Raw genomic sequence first — 23,452 nt, 5'->3', positions numbered from 1 at the left:
CCTCTACACATAAAGGCATCGAGGAGTGGCCATAACCCAAAGCTTAGGGCCATGGTCCAGTGTCCTGTTTGCCCCCTCCCTGAATTGCCACTAGCCCCTCTTAGCCCCTAAGAGTGGCCAATGGTCACTGTGTCCCTCAACGTGACCACTGTCGAAGGCCTTTTATCACAACCAGTGCTCATCGTAAGACAGGGCATGGTCTTTGGGCCATATACCTGACCACCTTTGCCTCCGGGAGTGGCCACTGGAAATAGACTATAGCCTTTGCCAGTGGTCCTTCCATACCTCAGAATGACCTCTGGTCCCCACAGACTCCTGCAATTTCCTCTTGGCCTATTGAAATGGCCACTGGCAGAAGCCTTGGATAAAAACACCTTTCATGTGATCCTAATAGGTCTCTTATTAAGCACACTGACTACTAAGTGACTTCTCTATACTAATACTAAGGAAGCGTAACATGTTTGGATGGAACGATCCTTATGAAATGTTATCCAATGTTTACACGGCACCCTTCATCACCGTGGCAGTCTTACGGTGCCTGGTCTTCTCCGAAAGGTGGCATATTGTGACCCTGCTAGCTGCTGAATAAAGCTGTGTGTTGTATTCAGTTTTCAGTTGTTTTTATTTAGGTGTAAAATGGAACACTATTGAAAAGGAAAGTAGCATGTGTGAAAAACCCTCTGCCTCTTGTTTTCTTAATTAAGAAAGTTACAGAGGTTGTACAGATTGCCACCGTAGACACTTCTGGAGATGAGAGAACTTAAATGAGTCTCCACTGTATTAAGGACCTGTGCCATAAAATGCTCCAAATGTAATGTACAGGGCTTTAAACTTGATCCTTTTCCAGTATGGCAGCCAGAGCAGTAAATTAAGGGCTTCATTTACTGAGTTACTCTGAACCGTCATTGTGATTAATCGCGCTGCAGTCTTCGATAGCCTTTGGAGGTGATTTATCAGGCAGCTTGAAGCACTAAATAGATAACATTCACCTAATCAATTTGTGATAGTACAAGAGCCAGCAGAGCCTGAAATCGGTATTTTTGATCCAAGACTGGGAAGGGTCACCTGAGGATTCTGAAGGAATTGAAACCCATCTCCAGACCTGTAGCAACCAGAGAAAGATTTGAATCTATGAGGACCTATACAGTGCATGCTCGGGCAACCGGAGTGGTGCCGGGGACCCGGAAAAGGAAGACCGATTTCTAGGACCGTTTCATTTAATGTTGTTAGCCACCTTCCAAATGTCGACCTCCAATATGCAATTGTTAATTTAACATTCATTTTTGAGGTCGGATGGGTGGGGTGAATCTTTCAAAGTTGTATATCTTTCACATAGTTCAAATGTTACATTTCTTTAGACTCTAGGAATTTCGTCTAAGGCAAGATGTAAATATTAAAAAGCAACGGAAAAAGGGCCGACCATTACAGAACTCCATATTTTGTGTAGAAAGATGAGATAGTAATTTCCTGTTCTCTGACTTCCAGGGAGGACTTAATCCAATTTAAGGGTATGTTGGTGATTTCGACTTCATTTGCACGAGAAAATATTATGATCCTCACTGTCAACGCTGCTGAATAATCTTTTTAAATGATCTGTCACACCAAACATATGGCCAGATCCCCCCCAAATCATGGCCGATTGCCAATTCTGTGCTGTCAGCTTAATTTGGGCGCATTATAGCATTGTTCTGGATCTAGTCATTTAGTTGTACTACTCTTTCAATTAATTTTAAAACGTGAAGAATGTTGGATATAGGTCTAAAATCCATCAGGACGTCTGATATGCAAGTGGTCCTTAGCTGCAATACTATCATTGCTCGTGTAAGGGCCATAGGCAATGAAGCTTTGCAGAGACCAGTGTGAATAACCTCTAGAATTCACGGAGCAATCACTGGAACAGCTGCTGTTTTCTTGAAAGATCATGTTTGACATTGGTCCAGACAGGAGCCCGAGCATTTGCTTTTTTTTTTTTTTAAGTGAGCGTAGCTCTTCTAGGTATATATATTGAGAACATTTGTATAGGTTGTATGATATGAAATGGAATCCAAGATTAGTTACACTTTTGGCCATGTCCCAGGCCTTCCCATCCCTGTGAAGGTGACCACTGAGCTTGAATTTGGCTAGGCCTAGAGAGCTCATTGACCCACATGGTGGTCCATAGGTTACAACTTGAATCTGCATGCCACTTCTGGCCCCCAGGCCCTTCTGAGGGCCCACAGGCCACAGGATCTGAAAATAGTTTTTATTTTTTAAATGGCCATATTGCACCGCTCTGGGGCACCCTTGTCCTACCTAAGGTTAGGGGACCCATGAGGGCTCCAATATATCACTTTCAATATTTTTTTCAGTGTGTGCTGTCCAGCCAGACACCACAAAATGTCTGCGGGCACAATGGCACCCCTCTCTTGGCCACCTACCGGATCAGCTTACAGAAAGCCAATCTTTCTGCTCCTTACTGGGTCTGCACTCCCAGATGAGAGAAGCCAGACCCAAACCCAAAGTATCCAATCAGAGAGCTACATTTGGGCCAAAAATACCCCCCTACTGTATGCAAAATAATATTGCAAATCACCTTGGCGTTCTATTATCTTTGACCTATTTCCTCTATTTGCCAGACAACACCTCAGTAACTTGCAAAAATCCGCATAACAACATATGGGATAAGGTAGGGGTAAATATCACATATGTTGGCATAGGGGAGTAAGTAGAAAGGCTTTGCACTCAGTGTTTACATGCCCTTGTCACTGTGAAAGGCTTGCATTAATTATTTACACGGGCAGATGAACAAGCCATGTCCTTATATATATTAAATTATAGGTGAACCATTGAATGGTTAACCAACATAATGACATCAGACCGCGGATATGGGCGTACTCGACTCATTGTAAAAACACAACCCAAGTCCAGATATGTCCAAACTACAATGCACCTGTCAGATGTACATGTTCTGCTTTTATGCGTTTGCCATCTCATAAATATCTTTAATTTAGACTCATATAAATTCAAATTATGATCAGTCGGCTACTACCATTAAGGATCACCTTGTAGGATGCAGTGGCATATAAATCAATCTTCCCTTATTCCCACTTAACAGGATTGACTTCCCTTTCATAGCACTCATTCCTTTTATATAGCTCCACCCATAATTTGATTTCACATCAAGAGCCCTTCTCATTGTAGTGCCCGTCATGCAGCCTCTTATAGATTAACGACTAGCACACCCCCTTCCGCCCCACACATCACTAGGGCATGTTGTAGGGTATGTTGTGATGAATGTCCCGGATTATAGCTCAGCGGCAACATGCTCGCCTTGGAAGCAAGACGACACGAAGCAACACAGGGTCGATCCCCGGGTCCGCGCTTAGAAAGCTCTGGGTATTTAAGCGCATTATAAATACGCAACTAAGACAAAAAAAAAATATTTCGCAACTGAAAAACAAACAATTCTTGTAACAGCGTCTCGATGCCCGCCGGCTGTGTGAGCGCTTTAAAAATGCAAAAAATAAATAAATTAATGTAAAGTGCACTGACGAATTGAAATGGAAAAATTCTACTAACGCAAATTCTTTTATTTTTTCTGTCCATTTTTAAAAAAAGACCGTGGAAAACTGTGTGTGTATTCTGAGGAACCTTTCATACCGACTCGCTGCAGAAACATCTCAGGTACAGCAAATGGGCACTGATGAGCTGGACGGGCTGCTTTGTGGCGATGCCAATGGCAAGGATGCAGAGAGTTCGGGCTGCTGGGGTAAAAAGAAGAAGAAAAAGAAATCCCAAGATCAGGTGAGGACATAGACGATTTGAAACTGATTGTACCTCTTTAATATGCTTTATGTCCCTCAAATGTCCAAAAGGGCATTCATTAGGGGTAAGCACGAGTAGCCCAATGAAGAGACTGTGCACAATCATATGTATTCACTTTGCTATCCTATGATGATCTGTTTTGTAGTAAAAGATCCAAAGAACCAAATGAGAAGAACCTGTTACCTAATACAGTGTGATGTAATAACGGTTTACTTGGCAGAGCACTGCGAGGCCTGAAATTCAAACAAGCCTCAGTTTAAATTGAGGGATTCTTTGACACAAGTGATGATGACAAACATGTTCCAAGGTCAGTGTGGCGGTTTAGCTGGGAGATGGCCAGATTTTTCCAGGAGTTTACCCAAGAAGGGGGTGATAGAGATCAGACGGTAGTGCCGGAAAGGGCGGGTTCGGCTGAGGGTTTCTTGAGAAGAGGGTGCACAAGAGAATGTATTTGGACAATGTATTTGTAATAACATCTTTCCTTTCAGTGTTAGCACTACATTTACTGTTGTTCCCCTGACCTGGTCACCATCATGGGATATATTGTGCTCAAATGCTTTGTACTCAGTTCTGTAATATCAAATTAGGGTTTACTCTTGGTGAAAATCGATTATTTTGAACACCACTAATATTGTGGAAGATACTGCTTGCTTTGTTGATTAAATAAGCCACATTATCATATTATTTGATATGCAATTATAGTCTATTTTTCTCACTTTTGTCTAATGTATTTACATCAGTAAAAGTATTTTGCAATGGACTAGATTTAAAAAAAAATCTATTAAAATATTGCCTGGGGATCCATCGTGATGCGATCCCAACTGAATTGAGGTAATCTTGCTGGCATTAGCTGTTCTTAGCCTACCACTCTCAATGCCAGGCACAGGACCAGCTCTGCCAGATACAATGAGTGCCAGGCAGACCTGCCCTTACTGCTCATTCCCCTGATAATGCGCAGATCCATTTGAGAATAATGCGGCATGGGTGTTGCTCTCCTTCTCAAACATTGCAAGGTACTGACGCGTTGGTTCGTAATTTGTCCCATAAAATGTTTTGTCGATTCATGAAAACTATTTTCAAATACAAGCAAAAATGTGAATTCTTAACCAAGGTAGAATCTATCTAAACCTACATTACCAAATGTAAATTACTCGGGGACCACTTTTGTTCAAGACCCTCCTCTTGTCCAAGGGTCACCCCTGCTGCTCCTGCCTGTCGTCCCCTTAACACCCTCCTACCCCTGTCCCCCACCCTCCTCTTTTGTGGAGTGACATCCCTGCATCCTTTGATCTCTGCTAAACCCACTCTTTCGCACCTACGTACCTGCCCCTTTCCCTCTGTCCCCCGTGCCCTGCCCCCAAATAAATCCTCACTTTCGCGCAACCCTGTCTCCTTACCTTTTGTGGCTCCGCCACTAGCACTTTCTGCCTTGCTCCATCAGTAAAAATCAACACTTCTCTAAAATCGTTACCTCAAATATGGATGAGGTTTTCATGAAATGCCAATACTTGTTGTGGTTTAGTTTTTGGCCACAATGTTAAGTTTTCACTTTGTAATGATTGGAAGTTCTCAAAAGATTTGTTGTAAAATCTAGGTGTAATTTAGAAACAATTCCCAGTTTGAAAGAACAATTCCAACTTGATTATATGGCAGCATATACGTTTGAACTTTAAGCAAACACGCTGAATATGTTTAAAAGTGCATATTGACCAAATTATCCCGACCCAAACATGTTACATGATTTGAGATTTTAAATACGAAATAATTTCAATATCCTCAATATAACCTTTTTAACTAATGTCAAACCTTGAAAGAGGGCCTGTAAAAGCTTTAGGTTTTCTCACTCACCTGCTCCAGTTGTTTCATTCTTTTTAGGCCGTTTTTAAAATTAATTTAATCTTTTTGGGGAAAATCCTTCTTCAAATTTTTCAATAATCAAAGGTACCCGCAGAGCACTTAGTGCATTTTAATTAAAAATGCGTACATTTGAAAATTCCTAAAGTACTGTTTTAATGAATACTAACGTATAAAGTCTAACCTAATTTCCAACCAAAAATTGCTATTTTAAAAACGCCAAAGCTAAAAACCCGAGGTATTGTAATTCTATTAGCCGTGTTTACCAAATGTTTTCTAAATATATTTGTGATTAGAATTTAATTTAATTTTGTATCCAGATATGTTCTGAACCGTAAAACCACACACACAGTCTGCTCCGCCCTCCTGCTGGGTTAGTTCTTGCATATCATCTTTGTTTTGTATCGCCAACATCATTTTTAACAGGTCTGTATTTCCCTTCACACAGTGGGACGGTGTAGGACCTCTCCCCGATTGCGCAGAACCACCGAAAGGAATTCAGATGTTGTGGCATCCTTCAATAGTAAAACCCTACCTCACACTTCTTTCTGAGTGCTCGAACCCAGACACCCTGGAAGGAGCAGCCGGGGCACTGCAGAATCTGGCTGCCGGGAGCTGGAAGGTAAGAAATGTACGTTGCCAACCACGTTTCAACTAAATCCAATATTTCTTTAATGGTATAGAACTGTTGTTAGCCTTGTTGTTTCCTTCCATAGCACATCATTTTTCCAAAATGTTTATTTATCTTTTAGAAATGTTCATATAGTTTTTCAAAGAGAACCAGATCTTTAACATTTCATTCTAGCACATGTTTCTCTTCCGAGAACGCTGATCCTCCTCCGTTCCTTTTAGGAGTAGTCTGAACCTAATTGCAGGCCTGCGTCTCTAAAGGGGGGTCCAGTCTGATGTCCTGAAGGGAAGCTCCTATCATTGTTGCCTATCTTCTAGGATAGTACATTTGCATAAAATTGTGAAGGAATTATAGTGTATGTATACTGATCTATTCTTTAATTTGGCAGATATGTGCCCTATATTGGGCTAGTTTGTAAATGTTCCTGCTAAAGTAAATAGGACATGTGCAGAGGGTGAGTGATCTAATATACGTGTTTGCTGCTTTCCCAGATATAATAGGCAGCAGCCTCAGAAATGTCACCATGCAGAGTATCAGTATTCATTAAGGGGCAAAGGTGTTTATGTATTTATATTTTGGTGATTTCTTTGCTGTCGCACATCGATTCAGTATAGCATTATAGGTAAACGAAATGTATCGCCCTGTAGATGCTTAGTCTAAAGACATGGGCGGTATTGATCACAGACTTGGGAAGCTTAAGCCCTCCCAAAGGTTTCATAAATTGATGTCGGCTTGCCTCCAGGAAGAGCCAGCAGCCCCCCCCCCCTCTCGACCACCCCGCCCACCTCAGCACTGGAGTCTTATGCTGGGTTGCAGTTCCTTGAATAGACAACACTGAACCCTCCCCATCTTCAACCATGAAGTGTACATATTTGAGCCAATTCACAAATGCCACAATGCCATCTAGTAGCTATTGCTGTAAGACTGTGCATACCCTCTCTATCCCCTGGCTTTATCATCATGCCCATTTCCAATTTCACTCTACCCAGTCTTCAACTGATACATTCTCCAATTGCTGACTATCTAGCGATCTCTCGCAGGACCATTCCAGTTGCAGCAATGGCCCTCATTACGATCTATTCCGGTGGTAAATCTAACAGAATGCCGCCAATTCTTTCTCGCATCGCTATACTTGGTATGAACCATGTCTTTGGAAAAAAAAATGTTTTAAAGGGGCAACAGCAGACACTGCATCAAAAGTGTTAAGGTGTGTAGGAGCGGCCCTCTTCTCTGACAAGTCACACAAAGTGTAAAGCTAATGTAATGTCTTACAAGTTTGTCCGTATTTCCTCTGGAAGTACCACCAAATGGTAATCTTGTTACTGCATGAGGTAAATATGCAGTCATTTTAAGGGTCTGCATGATTCTGAATCATGCAAACCCTTATTTCCTGGCTTGTAGTCCCATAGGATTCCATGGGGTTCGGTAACTGATGCATATGGTAATTGCCTTATGTGGTCATGTTTTTGTGTGGAGGTCCTTAACTCCACAGCAAAGTAGGCATGCGATATGAGTTTTGGGAGCAAAACTCTAACTTTAGTGAGTTGTAAAACATCCATTATTCTAAAATTCTGGATTTTAAGCAACTACTGCCAATCTAGTTATCAGACCCTATAAGCTCCTTGATGAACACATGCATTACAATGTCTCAGACACCCTATGTGGCTTCTCGATTTAGCCCAGTTTAATAGTTTATAAGTATAAGTCCTCTTATGTTGTGAGTCTACATGTCTCAAAAGTAGCAGAACCCATGGAACAGTTTATAAGATCTGTGGTTGTCTCATGTATAGTTTCAAATAAATCGCAATTCTTGGGTGTTAGGCTTGCACGATATTGCACTCTGGTACTGATGCATTTATTATTTGAAGAAAATAAAACTACAAGTCTGACAGCAATGCAAACTGACATGCACTAAAAAAACGATTGCTTTCAAAACACTACATTCAAACTCTATTTCTAACTATTCTTGAGAAACAAGGATGAGACTGAAGTAGTGATTTTAGGTGAGATATGTGGGCAGTCTTATGTCTGCATTATTAACGTTAGTGGTGTTTGCTCATAGAAAGTAATATACGTTCTATCTTCCTCCATACGTTATACACGGAGATAAAAATGTTGATATTACGAGCAGCTCAGCAGCCCAGAAGTTAACCTCCAAAGGTCAGAGGTTTTGTAGTGCCCCAGAAAGAACATAATCTCCAGCCAGCTAAGTGGATGCACAGGGCAGTTCACCCACCTGCACCGACCCTCGTACAGAAGCCTCTCATTACAACGCACCACAAGGTCCACAATAGCAGTTCAGGCCAGTCCCTAATGAGAGAGGAGGACCTCATCGCCTCACCTGCAGCCCTCAGCATACCCCTTGGTTTTAGAGCCTTTGATGGAATATTGGATTCGATAAATGACCTAGCTTCGGAGGGTGATGTGAAGAAATATACTCGACCACCCACCATGTTGAATCCACAGCTTTGATGGAAACAGTACTGCATAAGATATCTGTCATTCCCTGAGGAGCATCCCGATGGAGTCGAAGGATTTCCATGCCAACTGTGCAGCTGGGAAGAAATCCAGATAAATAAAGACTCTGCTGGACTCATATCGCATATCGCTGCACTCCCTAGCCCGTCTCAGGACAAGATCCCTGTCCCTGTAATTGAGAAGTCGTGCAATGATGGTCCGAGGTCAGGCCCCCGGTCTAGTCAGCAGCTGCAGAGCTCTGTACACCCTCTCAACAAGGAACTGGGAGGAAAACCTTGGGTTGCCAAGGATTGTGATTAGAAGGACCTCCACCAATGTTTGCATCGGGCCCCACAGGGAACGCTCCAGCACCCCATTATACGTACATTGTTGCACCTGGAGTGTGACTCAAGATCTTTGCATTTCAGTTTGGTCATGGTTATTTCCTTTTTGAGGGTGGCCAGATAAGCTTGACTTGTGGTCACCCTATCCTCAGTGTCGCCAATCCAAGTTTCAGGATTTTTGATTCGGCCACTCTCCTTCTCATGCGTTGCACACAAGGAGCACATGTTAGCAGATAAGTCATCCAACTTAGTGTTGACAGAGGCAAATCACAGCTGCATGGCCTCCATAATAGGATCCGGACATTGTCGTGCCAGAGCACATTCCTTACTGCCCGTGTCGGAAGTCGAGGAAGAGCCAGGGGGCTGTATGGGGGCAGGACTAGAATTGCAGTCCATGATGCCATGTTTTTAATCGACCCTCTGGTCATGTCTGCAGAACTTTGTGAATATTATAACCTAGTGAGGAGAGGCCCTTTCCAGTGGCTATTATCGCCAAATTAGAGCAGCGGTTGGTAGCAGTTGGTAGCTGCCCTGGAACAGAATATGCTGGCCACTGTCTAGGGCATCCACCCAGAGAGCTCTTCGGCCATAATTTAGCTCAGAAAATGGTAGTCCTCCTCTCCCCTTCCGATGCAGCCCGACCTTCAGGAGGCACACTCACACATGTTGGAGGGTCCACGCAGGGTATGCAGTGTTTGGTGGTCACTGCACTTAATCACACTGTAGGGGGCTTAGCTGTCACTGCCTGTCCTATAGCATTTTCCACCATTGCACAGTGCCACAGCCAGTTCTAGTGCAGTCTGCTGCAACAGTGCTGGCGACTGGAGGAGCAAAGACGAGTAAAGCAGGTCCTAAACTAACCCGCAACCAGGAGAGCAGGCAAAACAAGCAGCGTTGCAGGTGTACAGACGGAGAATATTTTCCCTTCAAACAGAGGGGCACATCAGCACACAGCAGTTACGTCTCTGCCCAGACGAGCGATCAAGGGTGCAGCCTTCTCCTTCTATAGAGAATGGACTCTGTCCATTGACTCAGTGGGGGCCATGGGTCACAAGGTCCGGCCGCCGTTGGCAGTGCCATTCCCCTGCGTGGCTCAGGGCACTCTGCTGCTTAGTCCAACAGGGCTGCAGACCAGGCAGCACAGGCACCCTGGGTCGAGGATGGCCCCTACCCCTGCACTTGCGCGATCTGAATGACACCTGGCCTAGTAGGATCGTTGTCTGTCTTCCCCTGTTCCCCCCTCCCTGCCTCGTCGCGCCTTGAAACACTTGAAACCCTTGTGTATAGGCACGTTACAAATGCCATATCATATCATATCATATCATATCATTACAAATGCCATATCATATCATATCAAGGAGAAACAGCTACGAGTCCCAGCCGTGAACATCTCATGGTTCAATCTCCACTTGTGGGTCCAATTCGTCATCGCCGTAGAAGCCCTGCATGGTGCGGGGAGACTCCAGAATTTCTCTCTGTGCCTAGAAGGATCACCAGTCCAGCGGGGGTAATGTTATGTTATGTTATTGAAATTTGTAGAGCGCACGCCCACCCATAGGTATCATGGCACTAGGAGAGAGGTGGAGAAGAACATGGAGCCAGCAGGGAGGCAGGAACTTGTTTAAAACAGTAACATTTTCAGGTTGCGCTGGAAAGTAAGATGGTCGATAGTCTCACGCAACGATAGAGGCAGATTGTTCCATTCTTAGCCGCCGCTACCGAGAACGCACGCCCACCTTTGCGAACTAGTCTAAAATGGGGTACCAACAGTCGACAAGTCCCTTGAGAACGGAGGGCACGGGTGGGATGATAGCGAGCAAATTTGGCCTGCAAATATTCGGCTCCAAACCGTAGAAGGCTCTGTGCACCATGCACATAGATTTGAACAGATTGGTAAATTGGGTATATAAAATCGAACCTTGTATGCAGGATCAATGTAGGATTAATTTTCAGGATCAGAGCTCATGCTTAGGCAGCCATCTTAGTCACCGCTCAACAGCGCCTCCCACCTTCTGAAGTTTGTTGTGGTACTTGAGAAACTCCAAGGGGGCTGCTGTGTCCCTGGCTACACTAATAAGTACAAGTGAAATAGGGTTATGTAAAATGTTTATATGAATATGATATGATATGGCAATTATAATGCGCCTGTACACAACTGTTACTAGGTGCGCTTAGCAACTGTTTATGCGTTTTTGTGTTTGGGTGGAGGTGAGCATAAGAAGAAGCAGCAGAAAACCTACATCTGTTTGATTTCCTGGTGCCACAGCAATTCTGTGTCCGCTTAATGTTGAATTGAAATTCTTCTAAGACAATGACTTCTCGTGTCATCATGTTTCAAATTCTTCTAACAGTTTTTTATTCGTGTATTTTTGATGTATAGCTAGATATCTAGTCAGTAAAACAGCATATTTGTAACACACATGCAACTTCACAAACCACAGTCTGAGCTACTGATTTTTCCTGAAAATACATCCCCACCCTGTGATCAAAGCTGATCGTTTTCTACTCTTCCCAGTAACACTATCAGAGACCTCTCAAATGCTCTGTCTCAGAGGGGATGTGCCTATGCTATACTGGTTAAGTACATATCGGTTTCATTATGGCCGATATGTACAGAATTTGGAAAGCATAGGGGAGAAGCTGTTTTGGTATTGATGTATTAATACTAATAATATCAACATTTTTATCTCCGTGTATAACGTATGGAGGAAGATAGAACGTATATTAGGAATTACTATTTAAAAACCTAAATCAATGCATGAATGAGATAGGCCACAGAAAGGGCGAACCAGACTATTAGATCAACGACATGAGCTTAGGAGAAGGCCCCTGAGATGGGTAAATGGAAGAATAATATGCGGTAGGTTTATTAACCCAAAAGTCATTTTTCCTTTCTTGACTTGTATAAGAAAATGGACTAACTGCACTGTAAATGAGTAGAGAGCTCTGAATATTGAATTGTTCTACATATGGCGTAATGTCATATATATATATATATATATATATATATATATATATAGGATGAGATTTCCTGTTGCTATTTATTTATTACCTTAAGGTATCTAACATATGACATGTTGGATTGGGTTATTTTATTTTATTAGTTCGGATTGTATTTTATGTGTTTCTTTATTAAGATGAATAATAATATTGAATGTTTTTTTAGGATTATATGTAATATGTGTAAAGTTTAAATTTTAAACTATATCACATTAAATAATAAATACATATGAGTTAGTATTAGCTTCACATAATGCTTTGGAATCAGAACTGCCCACGTGTACTCTTTTGTCCAAGGCTTGCGTGCATGGTGTGTCCCTTATGGTTGAAATACCCTCTACACTGTTGTCTGCCACTCAGAAAATCAGTATGGTTTACCTTCATCAAACATGGCATTCATTTCTTACCAACATTGGGCCCAAATATACAGATGTGGGGCAAGAGAACATCTCCAGGCCACTCTACTAATTCTTGTCAGACAGCTGGACTGCAGTACAAAATTGACAGTCACTGTCCACGTATTAGAAGGTGGCACTAGAGCTTTGCAAACCAGGTACTGTTGATTACAGAAATGTGGCGCTGCCAGTCAGAGGATTCTACATGTGATCTAATATTCTACCGGTGGGAACCTCTGCCCAGTGCCACTGGCAGAATCGCAGATGGTGGATTAGCATTAATATAGGAGCTTGCCCCGTGCTTAACTGGCCCTGTCCTCCTGCACTTTTGGCTATGAGCACAGAGTTAGTTCAAAGCTGATCTAAAATCGGATGTACTTCCACCCTAAATGGCTGTTCTAATTTGGAAAAGCACAATCGTCTGGGGGTTCATAGCCGCCCCCACCCCCGCCCACCAGGGTGTGGTTGTAAATATATTTTCCCTGTAGTTCCACACCGCTCTGTCCCCTCTCCTCTTTCCCTCGCAGAGACATTTATGCCGGGCTGTATCATGGACTGCTAGGCTAGAATGGCTTGGTGGGCTGTAAAACAGGCCGTTCTGCCCTATTTCTCATTCGGGCTGAATGGAATTGCTATATGTAGTCACTTTTTTGTCTGGTTGTAACAAATGACGAATTCAAATATTCTACTGCATACACACGTTTCTATAATGTGGCCCCTGGTGTTGCACCTCTCTCAGTGAATTATCACGCCTCAAGTTATGTGTGTGTTAGAAGTGAGAGGCCAGAAAATGGGGTGACAGTGACCTTGGGGGCTGGATAATGCTGCCCACTCTGCGATGCAGACTCCAGAGGCAATATGTGGAGGATTCCCTTGTCCACCTGCATCCACTCAGATGTGCCTGTCGATCAGTCAAAAAGCTTTATTTTGCATTATAACAATGCAGAAACGCACATATACAAATGAATACAACACAGTTAAAAGCTTATACAAATCGTACAGTCTTTAATATTTTACAAGCCTAGGTTAAATTAAGTGACTCAGACTTGGAAGAGGGCTCACAACAATCGCAGTTCACAAACCTGCATTGTGAACATAACCAGGTGAAGCTGTGCACGAAAGCCAAGCGACAGTCACACATCTACAAGGAAACTATGGTGGCTGCCATTACCTGGCTTCATGTTTACAAGATCACAGGTCCACCAGCCCTACAAATAAGGGGTGTATTGGACACTTTTACTCCAAAACAATAGTCAAATACAGCCCAAAAATAAAAATAGCGAGTACAAATGCTTCCAACTAAAAATATGAAACAGACACGTAGGGTCTTGTGTCCCTACTTCCACCCACACAGCTCCATGGATCTGTTTGGAACAGGAGGGTACGTTGTACCACCAAAAGAAACTACTATTATTAGTGCCTGATCAGAATAAGTAACTGTATCTTTTAATGTGTATGAATGCAAAGGAATAATTATTACAAAAACATTTTAGATTTCCAGATAAAACATTTTTACTCCCATGGGAACTGGACTTCGAGTCATGACCAGTGGCTACGACCTTCAGGGGTGTTCACTGTACATGTGCCCCCGATATGTTTCTTTTGGACCCACTAGGTAGCCACGGACTTTGGCCATGCCCACTATACATGTCTTCTCAGTCCACTAGCCAGCGCCTTTGGGTCTGCCCAATGAGCACAGCCTTTGCCCGTGTTAGGTAACAATTGGTGCAGTCACACTGTATGAGACTACACAAGACCTATCTGCTTGGTATTCGGTTACCCACCCTTTGGTATAGGTCTGTTCTACACAAGTACAGGTTGGTCAGTGTGACTGAGCAGCCAGGCCTATCTCAAGAGGGGTAAATGTGAGCTGTAGTGCTGTATAGATGAAATCAGTCAATGCAAGTAACCAAGTAACACACTCAAGGATTTCGTTATGAATATATATTTATTTACACATAAGTTTTAGTTAAGCATTCTTTAAAAAGGAAATTGTTTGTAACACTCAAGAAAACTTTAGAATCACTTTACAAAGTCAATAAAGTTGGTGGGTACACTTTGGTTATGCTAATATATTTCTCCTACATCCTGAAGTGACTTCAGTGCAAGGATAGCATTGCATTTATCATCAACACCAATATACTTTTGATAGTTTGAGTTGCAGGAAGGAAGGGTTAAGGACAAAATGATAGAAAGGTTAGAACATACGTTCTTATAAAGTAAAGACAGTTTTGGATCCTCCAATGAAATCTAGGTAAGCCTTTCCCAGCAGTAAAAGTGTTCAACAATTTACAACCTATGAGGGACAAGCAATGCCAAAGTCAATGGATTCAGAAGGGGGCCGTTAGGGAGATAGGACAGCCAAAGTCAATTGGACAAAGTCTATAGTTCTGATGCACTTTTTGGATACAGTGTTTCACAAAGTTAGTTAGTTCAAGAAAATCACTGAAGGAACACAAGCTGTTAGGCCTGTGCAAGGGGAGTTGAAGTCAACTCGAAAAGTTAAGCAAGTTCAATTCTCAAGTGAGAAAGCACAATTTAATGTAAGAAGGTAAGTACCCCCAAGCCCAAAAAGTACCTCTGGTTAGAAGAAGAGGTCCAGCTGGATTCCGTCTTGCTACAGTCAAGCAGACTCTGGTTCCCGAGCCTCAGTCGTGGGCACAAGAGGGAGGATGTCTGGAGGGGTCCTGCACCAGTTCTCGGAAAGAACTTCAGTCAGCAGCTATGGGCTCTCTTTGATGCAGCGGCGTTTCATGGTTTCAGCACCTCACAAACAGCAGTAATGCAGAACGAACATCTCCGGTTGGACTTTCCTTGCTCCCTCTGTCCTGGACTCTGGAGAGGGAACTCTGGTGAGGGATTTCCTGCTTCTGGTGTGTCCTTAGGAGGCTCCTGGAGCTATTGTTTGAATTCGTTCCACGGGCGACGTTGCACTCGGTTATGGACACTCGACCCCTGGCATTGGGCTTCTGCAAGACTGGAGAAGCACAGCAAGTCGGGGATTGCGCCAAAGTGGAGTTCGTCACAGGCTAGTTGGTCCCACCAGCCCAAGGGGTGAAGTCGTTCCATGTGGAGCTTCTCTGTCGATACAAAAAAGGAGGTCAGAACAGCAGCAGGGTTTCAACTGGCAATTCAATTTCCAGGAGGTTTCAGTGGCCTTCTCTTCATGGTTTCCTCTTTGGATGTTTCTTCCAGTGGTCGACTCTGCCTGTAGTCCTAATAACCTTGCCTTTTAAGTTAATTCTCACTCATTCACAGCCTTAGGCTGTCAATCACACAGTAGGGTAGCTCTCCTTCCCGGACAGCCAGCCGGCCAATCAGGACTGGTATCAAACAGGCACACCTAGAGACAAAGGACAGGGGAGCTTCGGGACCCTCCCTCACAACCTGTCCTTCCAGACACACCAGAGCCAGAGGCGGGCTTCAGGGCTGAAGCCCGCCAAAGGCAAAACACACAAAGGGCTCAAACCTGTCTCAACGCACAGAGCAAGAAAGACCGCACAAACAGAAAATGGTGAAAAAAGAAGACAGGGGCCATTTTGACAAAAGACACTCATGGGTGCTGTATTGCAGCTGAGGGTTCAGCCTGCAGTAAAAAACAACACACCTGTAGTAAAAATTAAAATACTACCACCAGCCATTTAACGTACTGAGGGTAGCAAAAAATGTTAGATGACAAAGTAGGATAGGGGGCTACTAGGTAACCCCCCCAGCACTCAACGTAAGATGATGTTTGCTGTACCTACAAATTAAAAAGTAAAGTAATATCAATTTCACCTTAATATTCTTGGGAACAGTAGTTCACCCAAGAAAAGGTATTGAAACCTTAAGAGAAATCCAAAGGATTTCTCAGTGGCACTGCACTGAGTGTGCTGTGTGTCACTATACATAAAGCAGATGCCTGTGAAGTTTGTCAGACTCCAAAAACAGTGAAAACATAACATCCTAACCAGGGAAAAAACATGAGAGAGTGAGAAAAAGGTGCCAATTACTCAGGAGTTAGAAAATAAACAGTCCTAAGTCCGACATACGAGCTGGGGGTCTCTAGGGTGGGAGGAAGTTAGCACTGAAATGAAAATTCTCCCTACCAACCCGTAAACACTCTATTTTATAGAACACTACCAGGCCACTAGCCATGGCCTTTGGCCATGGCCACTGTACATGTTCCCCCAATATTTCTCTTTTGATGTCACTATACATGACTTTTGGGCCCTGGCCAGTGAGCATGTCCTTTGGTTGTGTCCACTGTATATTTTAAAACGCTACCATGCCACTAGCATTGGCATTCGGCCATGGCTAGTGGCCCCATAGTATTTTAAAATATACAGTGGCCACGGCTGTCGGCCATGTCCACTGTATATGTTACCCAATGTATTTCCTTTGGACCCACTAGATGTGGCCACTATACATGTCTTTGGGGCCCACTATGTAACACAGGATGGGTGTACCCTTCATCGCGGACATGTGGAAAACTACTAATAAATGTACAAGAGGGCGGTTTATGTCACGCGGAACATTGCAATAGTTATTGTAACATAATACATTATAGACTTCTAGTGTTGGGTGCGGAGGTACGCTGGGTCAACAGAAGGGGAAGGACATGTGTAACAATTTTTCATTTTTATTCACATGATAAACATACTTTCATTGTGAGTTAAATAGCTAAAGTTCATGTAAAACGTCAGATTTTAATTAAAAAGACTTCCTGAAAACCAATTCCTAAAAACTGGCTGTGCAAACCTAACATGTAATCTATATCAATGTGGGGTAATTGAGAGACAGAACTTCCTCCGCATGACCAGTGGTTCACAGGGAATGAGGCTGTGACTCTCCCGGGCCTCTGATAGGATTCTCCACAGATGCAGAACTGATCAATCAGATTTAAGGTGCTTTAATACAATTGAATTCCATCACATGTGTAAAGTGCATATAGTAGAATCAAATAAAGTGCTGTCTGCTATATAGGCAATACCAGTTCTCTGTCCTCACCAAGAAGAGAGCTCAAATCCAAGCCTGCGTGTCTGCACATCTAACAACCATCTGAACTCTTTAAAATCTGCATGGAACTGGCCAATCCTGCTGCAGTCTCTACCTCCCCTGTCTCTTCCCAGGCCCTCTGCACGGCACTGGCTTCTCATTTCATCTCTAAAACTCAGGACATCCAGTCCTCTCTCTCCTCCTCTTCTCTTCCTCTCTCTCTCTCCTCCCTGCTCTTCCTCTGGCCATTCCTCAGCCACCTCTCCTCCCTCCTTTCCTCTGTTCTCCCCTGACAAGGTTTCTAGACAAGTCCGATCTGTGAAAGTCTTGTCAAAACAGGTTCATCTCTGTTACTCCAAAACCATCAATGTGTTCATTGACTCCCTGGCTCCTGCTCTGGCCAACTTCTGCAACCACTTCTTCGCCACTGGAGTCTTCCCTTCCCCCCTGAAGCACTCCCTGGTGCACCCTCTTCTTAAGAAACCCTCTGCCGACCCATCCTGCCCGGCTATCTGTCGCCCAATCTCCATCACTCCTTTCCTGGGCAAACTCTTGGAAAAGCTTCCCATCTCCCAGGTCAACCTTCACACTGAATCTGTTGGTCGCCTCCATGATCATCAGTCTGGCCTCAGAGCTGCCAGACGCACGTAAAATGCTCTCCTGAACATCAGTGAATACCTGCTCTCCAACCTTGATTCCAACACTCCCTGTGTCCTCATCTTACTTGATCTCTCTTCTGCCTTTGACACGGTCAACTATGCTTTCCTGCTCAACCGTCTCCGTGATAACCTGGCTATCACTGATCATGCCTTGGCATGGCTGACTTCTCCCCTATCTGATCGACCCTCCCAGGTCCAACTTGGGTCCTTCCTCCACTCTATCTCTACCTGTGGTGTTCCCCGGGGGTCTAACCTCTCTCCCTGGCTGTTCAACCAATACCTGGCACTTCATGCCCACTGCATAGCCGAACTCTGCCCCAACTTCCAGTGCTATGCGGATGACGCTCAGCTCATCTTCAGGCTACCCTCAGCCACCTCTTCTCCCTCTCTCATCTCTGACTGTCTGTCCGCCATCCAGGAGTGGTGTGCCGCCAATGATCTCTGCCTTAATGCCAGTAAGACCGAGATTCTCCTCATCGGCACACCCGCTCCCTCCTTTCCTGTCACTCTCTGGCCGGCCTCTCTTGGCCCTCTTCCTGCCCCCACCTGATAGGCTAAAAACCTCGGGGTCATCTTCGACCCCACACTCAGCTTCTCTCCTCACATCTCCGACATCGCTAAGAAGTCACACTACCAGCTGCACCTTCTCAGAGGTATTCTTCCTTTCCTCTCCTTCCCCTAGAAGCTTACTGTCTACAAAGCTCTGGTTCTCTCTAGGCTGGACTACTGCAACAGCTTCTTTCTAAATCTTCCTGCTTCTACTCTCTGGCCTCTGCAACTCATCCAGAGCAGGACTATGAGACTTGTCAATGTCCTCAGGCCCAGGGATCGTATCTCTCCAGGACTGAAATCTCTGCACTGGCTCCCAGTGACTGCGAAGCTTAAGTTCAAAACCCTCTGCATTGTCCATAAGGCGTTCTGGGGCCTGGGGCCTCAATACCTTCAAATCTCTCTTCCTAAATATCTTCCTTCTCGAGCTCTTCGTTCATCCGCCTCCAAATCCCTCAGGGTCAGTCGTTTCTCCAAGCAACGAGTTGGTGGTAGATCTCTTTCTTTGCTGATGCCTCCCTCTGGAACAGCCTCCCTGCCTCCCTGAAACATGAGGAGAATCATCTCCGGTTCCAGAGGCACCTCAAAAGCTTTCTCTTTGCTTCTGCTTTTTCTCCTCCTCTCCCCTGCTGACTTCCTAGCTGAAACTGATACTGCACTGGTTACCTGGCCACCTTCTGATCTCGGGTCCAGGTCCCCTCCCCCACCAGTTGCACACCTGCAAGCTGCAACCCCTGCACTTGGACTGTTTCTGTATCCCTACAGTCCCACTACCAGCACTTGACACCTGATGCCTGCACTTAACCTTGCACTTGCCACCTGCTGGCCGTACTTTACTTAATGTTTATTATTCTAATATCCCATGTACTGCACTGTCCCCTCCCCTGCACTTTCCCACTTCCCCCTTCCCATGCACTTGCGCAATCTGAATGACACCTGGCCTATTAGGATTGATGTCCGTCTTCCCTGTGTTCCCCTTTCTTTGCCTCGCCGCACCTTGAAACACTTGTGTATAGGCGCATTATAAATGCCATATCATATCATATCAAATCCAAAAAGCATTAAGTCAAAAATGGAATCAAATAAAGTGCATTAAGTCTACGGTGCATTGAGCCAACTACAAGTTGAGGTGACAAGTGGAAATGACCAACAAGTCACCCACTAATCCTTAAATAATTTGTTTTGAAGATCAGGTACATCTAGTCTAGTAGGACTATATACCGTCTTCCTTAGGACGAAGCACCCGAAGCAATACAGATGGTAATTGTTGCTGATGAAATGTTGCTGTTTGTTCTTAAAACGCTTTATTCTTCAGACGACAATCAAATTGACATTCTGTTGAGAGAATAAAAACATAAAACATTAAATATACAAAACCCCTGACCCAAACGGCCTCAGCACACAACCCAACCGAAGTTCAAACAATTGTAAAAAATGGAAAAAGGGGAAGAGAACACTATATACCGTAGTCTCAACCCAAAAAGGGGAATTTGGCAATAAATTCTTTCAATGCCGGGTTCAATCCTGAAAACAGATAAATTAATTGATCTGTGGAGACAAATAGAACAAAGAAAGCGATACCTGGGTTAAATCCAGTCCCTAGTTAAAAACTGGGAAATGTTTGGAAACAACTTTACGTTCAGCATAGAGCCTCTGTTATTTAAATAGATTTAAATTCAACAAAAAAAGAACCCTCACCTGTCTGGAAAGGTCAGGATAGTGCAGAATGTATCGAATTCGTGTTTGATGATCAATATGCAGATACATGGACCAAATGTAGTGTGTCCATCCAATCCATAGTGGACTGTGTCTCTTGCGGGTAAAACGATCTGCAGAAGCTATAGAGAAACAGCGAGGGACGAGAACATTATAAACGGCTAACTGCCCGATTACTGTAAAACATTTTTTAGAAAAAATAACCACTTCTAATACTTGCAAATAAGTCACAATGGCCTGTTTCAATTAGAGTATTGCCGATATCTAAAACAATAGTCAGTATCTCGATTACGTAATAGCTGTAAAACTTCGTCAGTATATCTGGGTAGACGCTAAAGTCATGCGCAGAGTTTCTTATGTGGTGACCCACGAGAGTGGCAACTAGGCCGTAGATATCAAGGCATTTATTTATTTCAGAAAGAGCGGGTATGGACGCTGCAACGGGCCTAAGGGAAAAATTATTGCACTAAAATGAAAATCAAAATGAAAATAGTGCTAACTGACCTTGCCGGCATTCGTGTCGCTCACTGGATCAACGCGAGCGTCTAAATATCTTCGCGGTTGTTTGACGAAAAGCCAAAGGTCATGGCTCGTGGGCCGTAAAGACACTTATTGGTCGAACATGCACAGTGGGCACGGCCAAAGGCCATGGCTAGTGGTCTCCAAGCAAACCTATATGTGGAACATGCACAGTAGCCAAAGGCCATGGCTAGCGACTTTGAATAAACTATGGTATTACAACACTTTTGAAATGTTAGTTAAGGGGCAGTTAAGGTGATCAGATTTAACTCAATAAACCATTGAAATTAAGCAGATGTGCGGAGTGATGATCATCTTATCTCTGTGTCTCCCCTGTAGCAAAGCCCATGAGCGCATACATAACCGATGGGATTCACAATGACAAACAAAGTAAAAGGTTTGCAAGCTAGCTCAGTTGGATGAGTACTCACTGCTGCGAGTTGTGTGTGAACACATCATTAGATTCTAGGGGTCATCATTGGGGAGACGCTGAGTAAAGATGATCATCACAGCCCACATCTGCTGAATTTAAAGGGTTTTGTTGCGTTAAATTTGATCACCTTAACTGTAATTGTATTGGTTATTTTTAATGCACTTAATACCCAGATGTTTCTAAGCACGGACCCGGGGATGAAACCTGTGTTGCTCCGTGTCGTCTTCCTTCCAAGGCGAGCACATTGCCCCAGAGCTATCCTCCCAGCCCAACTGTCCCTCAACTAAGGATTTTCAGTGAATATATATATATATATATATGTATCAATGTTCCTGCCCTTCATGTAGTGCACTATGCCTGCTTACAGCCAGTGCTCTGTTTTAACGTTAAAGGCTAACCCTTTGAATAACCAACTAATGTTCTGCTAGTTACTGCTGTAAACATGATAAAAACATAGCAAAACTGAAAACACAAAGCACTCGATCCGACTTTCACGTGCAAATAGCTTTATTGTGTTAAAAACAGTTCATAATCAACATGTTGACCAGCATGGACATATAAGAAAATCTTTAAAAGTCAAACACTCATGTGTGTGCGCCACGTGTTCCACCCCTATGTAGTGACTTCCTCGGGCAAAGTAAATCAATCTGTTTAGTGCAAAGCTGTTTCTATTCCTGCTCTTTCTTGGGAGTCGATATGTTTCATGTCATGTGACTTAACAAAATTGTTATCCTCTAAGCAGTTGAGAAACTGGTGACCATCTTGGACCTGTATATTTATACTCATCCACGTGGACATTAATACAAAATAATCTACTGTCTCAATCTGTTTTAACAGACCCGTACCGATTTCTGCTCCCATATGAGTCATTGTAATTGTACTAAATAGTACTAATTAATTAGTTTGATCGGCCTGTTGGCCATATTATTTAAATTAATCACACCAGTATCGTACTTCATGCACAGAGTGTTTGACACTAGCAAGCCACAAAGACTAACGTTAATGCGGCGGCATTAATAGCACCAAAAATGGCTTAAGATTAATCTCGCACATTTAGGGCATTACAAACTTTTTCCGTAAGTCCCGCCCAAGTGGGCTAAATGTCCATTCTGTCTAAAGTGACAAGTGCTACAAAATGTCATGCCTCCGGACCGCGCAGCCCCTTCCAGACCAGAAGCATATACCCATCACGGCGCTTCCCCCGTTCATTGAAGTATCAGGCGCTGTTAGCCCCGTTTACACAGGTTGGAAGTTGTTTGGTTACTTGCCATGGCAACATCGTGCATACACGAGACACTCCCTGACAACAACGCATTCTGGGTCATTTCTTGGACAGGTGACACGGAATGTAGCGTCGCCTAGTCAACGCTGTATCTCAGACACCCATAAAACACAGCTCATCCTATGATCGGGTACTTCTGATTAGAGGTTACTCCATATTCTTTGTTCCTGTTCCTTTAAACTTCTTTTTGCGAAATCCCGTTGCCGACCTTGCCAGTTATTGGATTGCTCGTTGTCAACGCCCTTTGGTCTCGTTGTTGTCCGATTCCCCTTCATCAAAGTCTGTCCCCGGATTCCTCCTGCATGCTAATTTGTCTTGAATCATGACCGCACAGAAACGACCATGGCCTGCTTAAGACTCTGCTTTGTTTTCTCCCAGTGCATCTTTGCACACCACTGTTCTAGCGGTAAGCTATCATCCGCTGCTCTCTGCTGTTCCTTACTTGCGGAGAACCTGTTGCTGCATATCGCTGTGTAGTTCTTTGCTCCTTCTGGACTGCACTCAATTCTACGAAGTTTTCTTCTTCTGCTCTCTTCACACATTCTCTCTTCTGGATACTACTTTATTCTGCTTACTGTGTACATGTGTACTTGACTTTTGGATGCTCTGATGCCTTCTCCTGTGTGCACCAACCCAACTCTAGTGTGTCCCTCGTGCCGTACGGGTATAGTTCCTCACTAACTTTCCCCTCCTCATTTCCTCTTCTCCCTGCCACTTAACCTAGACTCACTGTTGTTCTACTAGCTGCAATATCGGTAAGATAGTCTAACCAGCCTTGGTTCTCTGTTATTTGGGATAAGCGGTAGGGGAGGGGTAACTCCACTGGCAGGAC

The 23,452-nt window shown here is 43.8% G+C and overlaps 1 protein-coding gene across 22 annotated transcripts in view; it reads left to right on the top strand.

The window, feature by feature from the left end:
• The window catches only part of CTNND2 (catenin delta 2), a 3,553,726-nt gene that overhangs the window by 2,777,149 nt on the left and 753,125 nt on the right, over positions 1-23,452 (top strand). For 16 of the 22 annotated variants that reach the window (XM_069613767.1, XM_069613768.1, XM_069613765.1 and 13 more), the window contains 2 exons: positions 3,598-3,783; positions 6,107-6,289. In XM_069613767.1, the coding sequence (XP_069469868.1) occupies positions 3,598-3,783; positions 6,107-6,289 (369 nt within the window). The remainder of the gene's footprint in view (positions 1-3,597; positions 3,784-6,106; positions 6,290-23,452) is intronic. The other 6 variants (XM_069613758.1, XM_069613764.1, XM_069613760.1 and 3 more) reach the window with 1 other exon arrangement.

This window comes from Ambystoma mexicanum, chromosome 5p (genome assembly GCF_040938575.1).
Source record: "Ambystoma mexicanum isolate Mex_15411 chromosome 5p, UKY_AmexF1_1, whole genome shotgun sequence".
Classification (NCBI taxonomy): domain Eukaryota; kingdom Metazoa; phylum Chordata; class Amphibia; order Caudata; family Ambystomatidae; genus Ambystoma; species Ambystoma mexicanum.
Note: the sequence above shows the minus strand (reverse complement) of the source record. Positions and strands in the feature narration are given on the sequence as shown.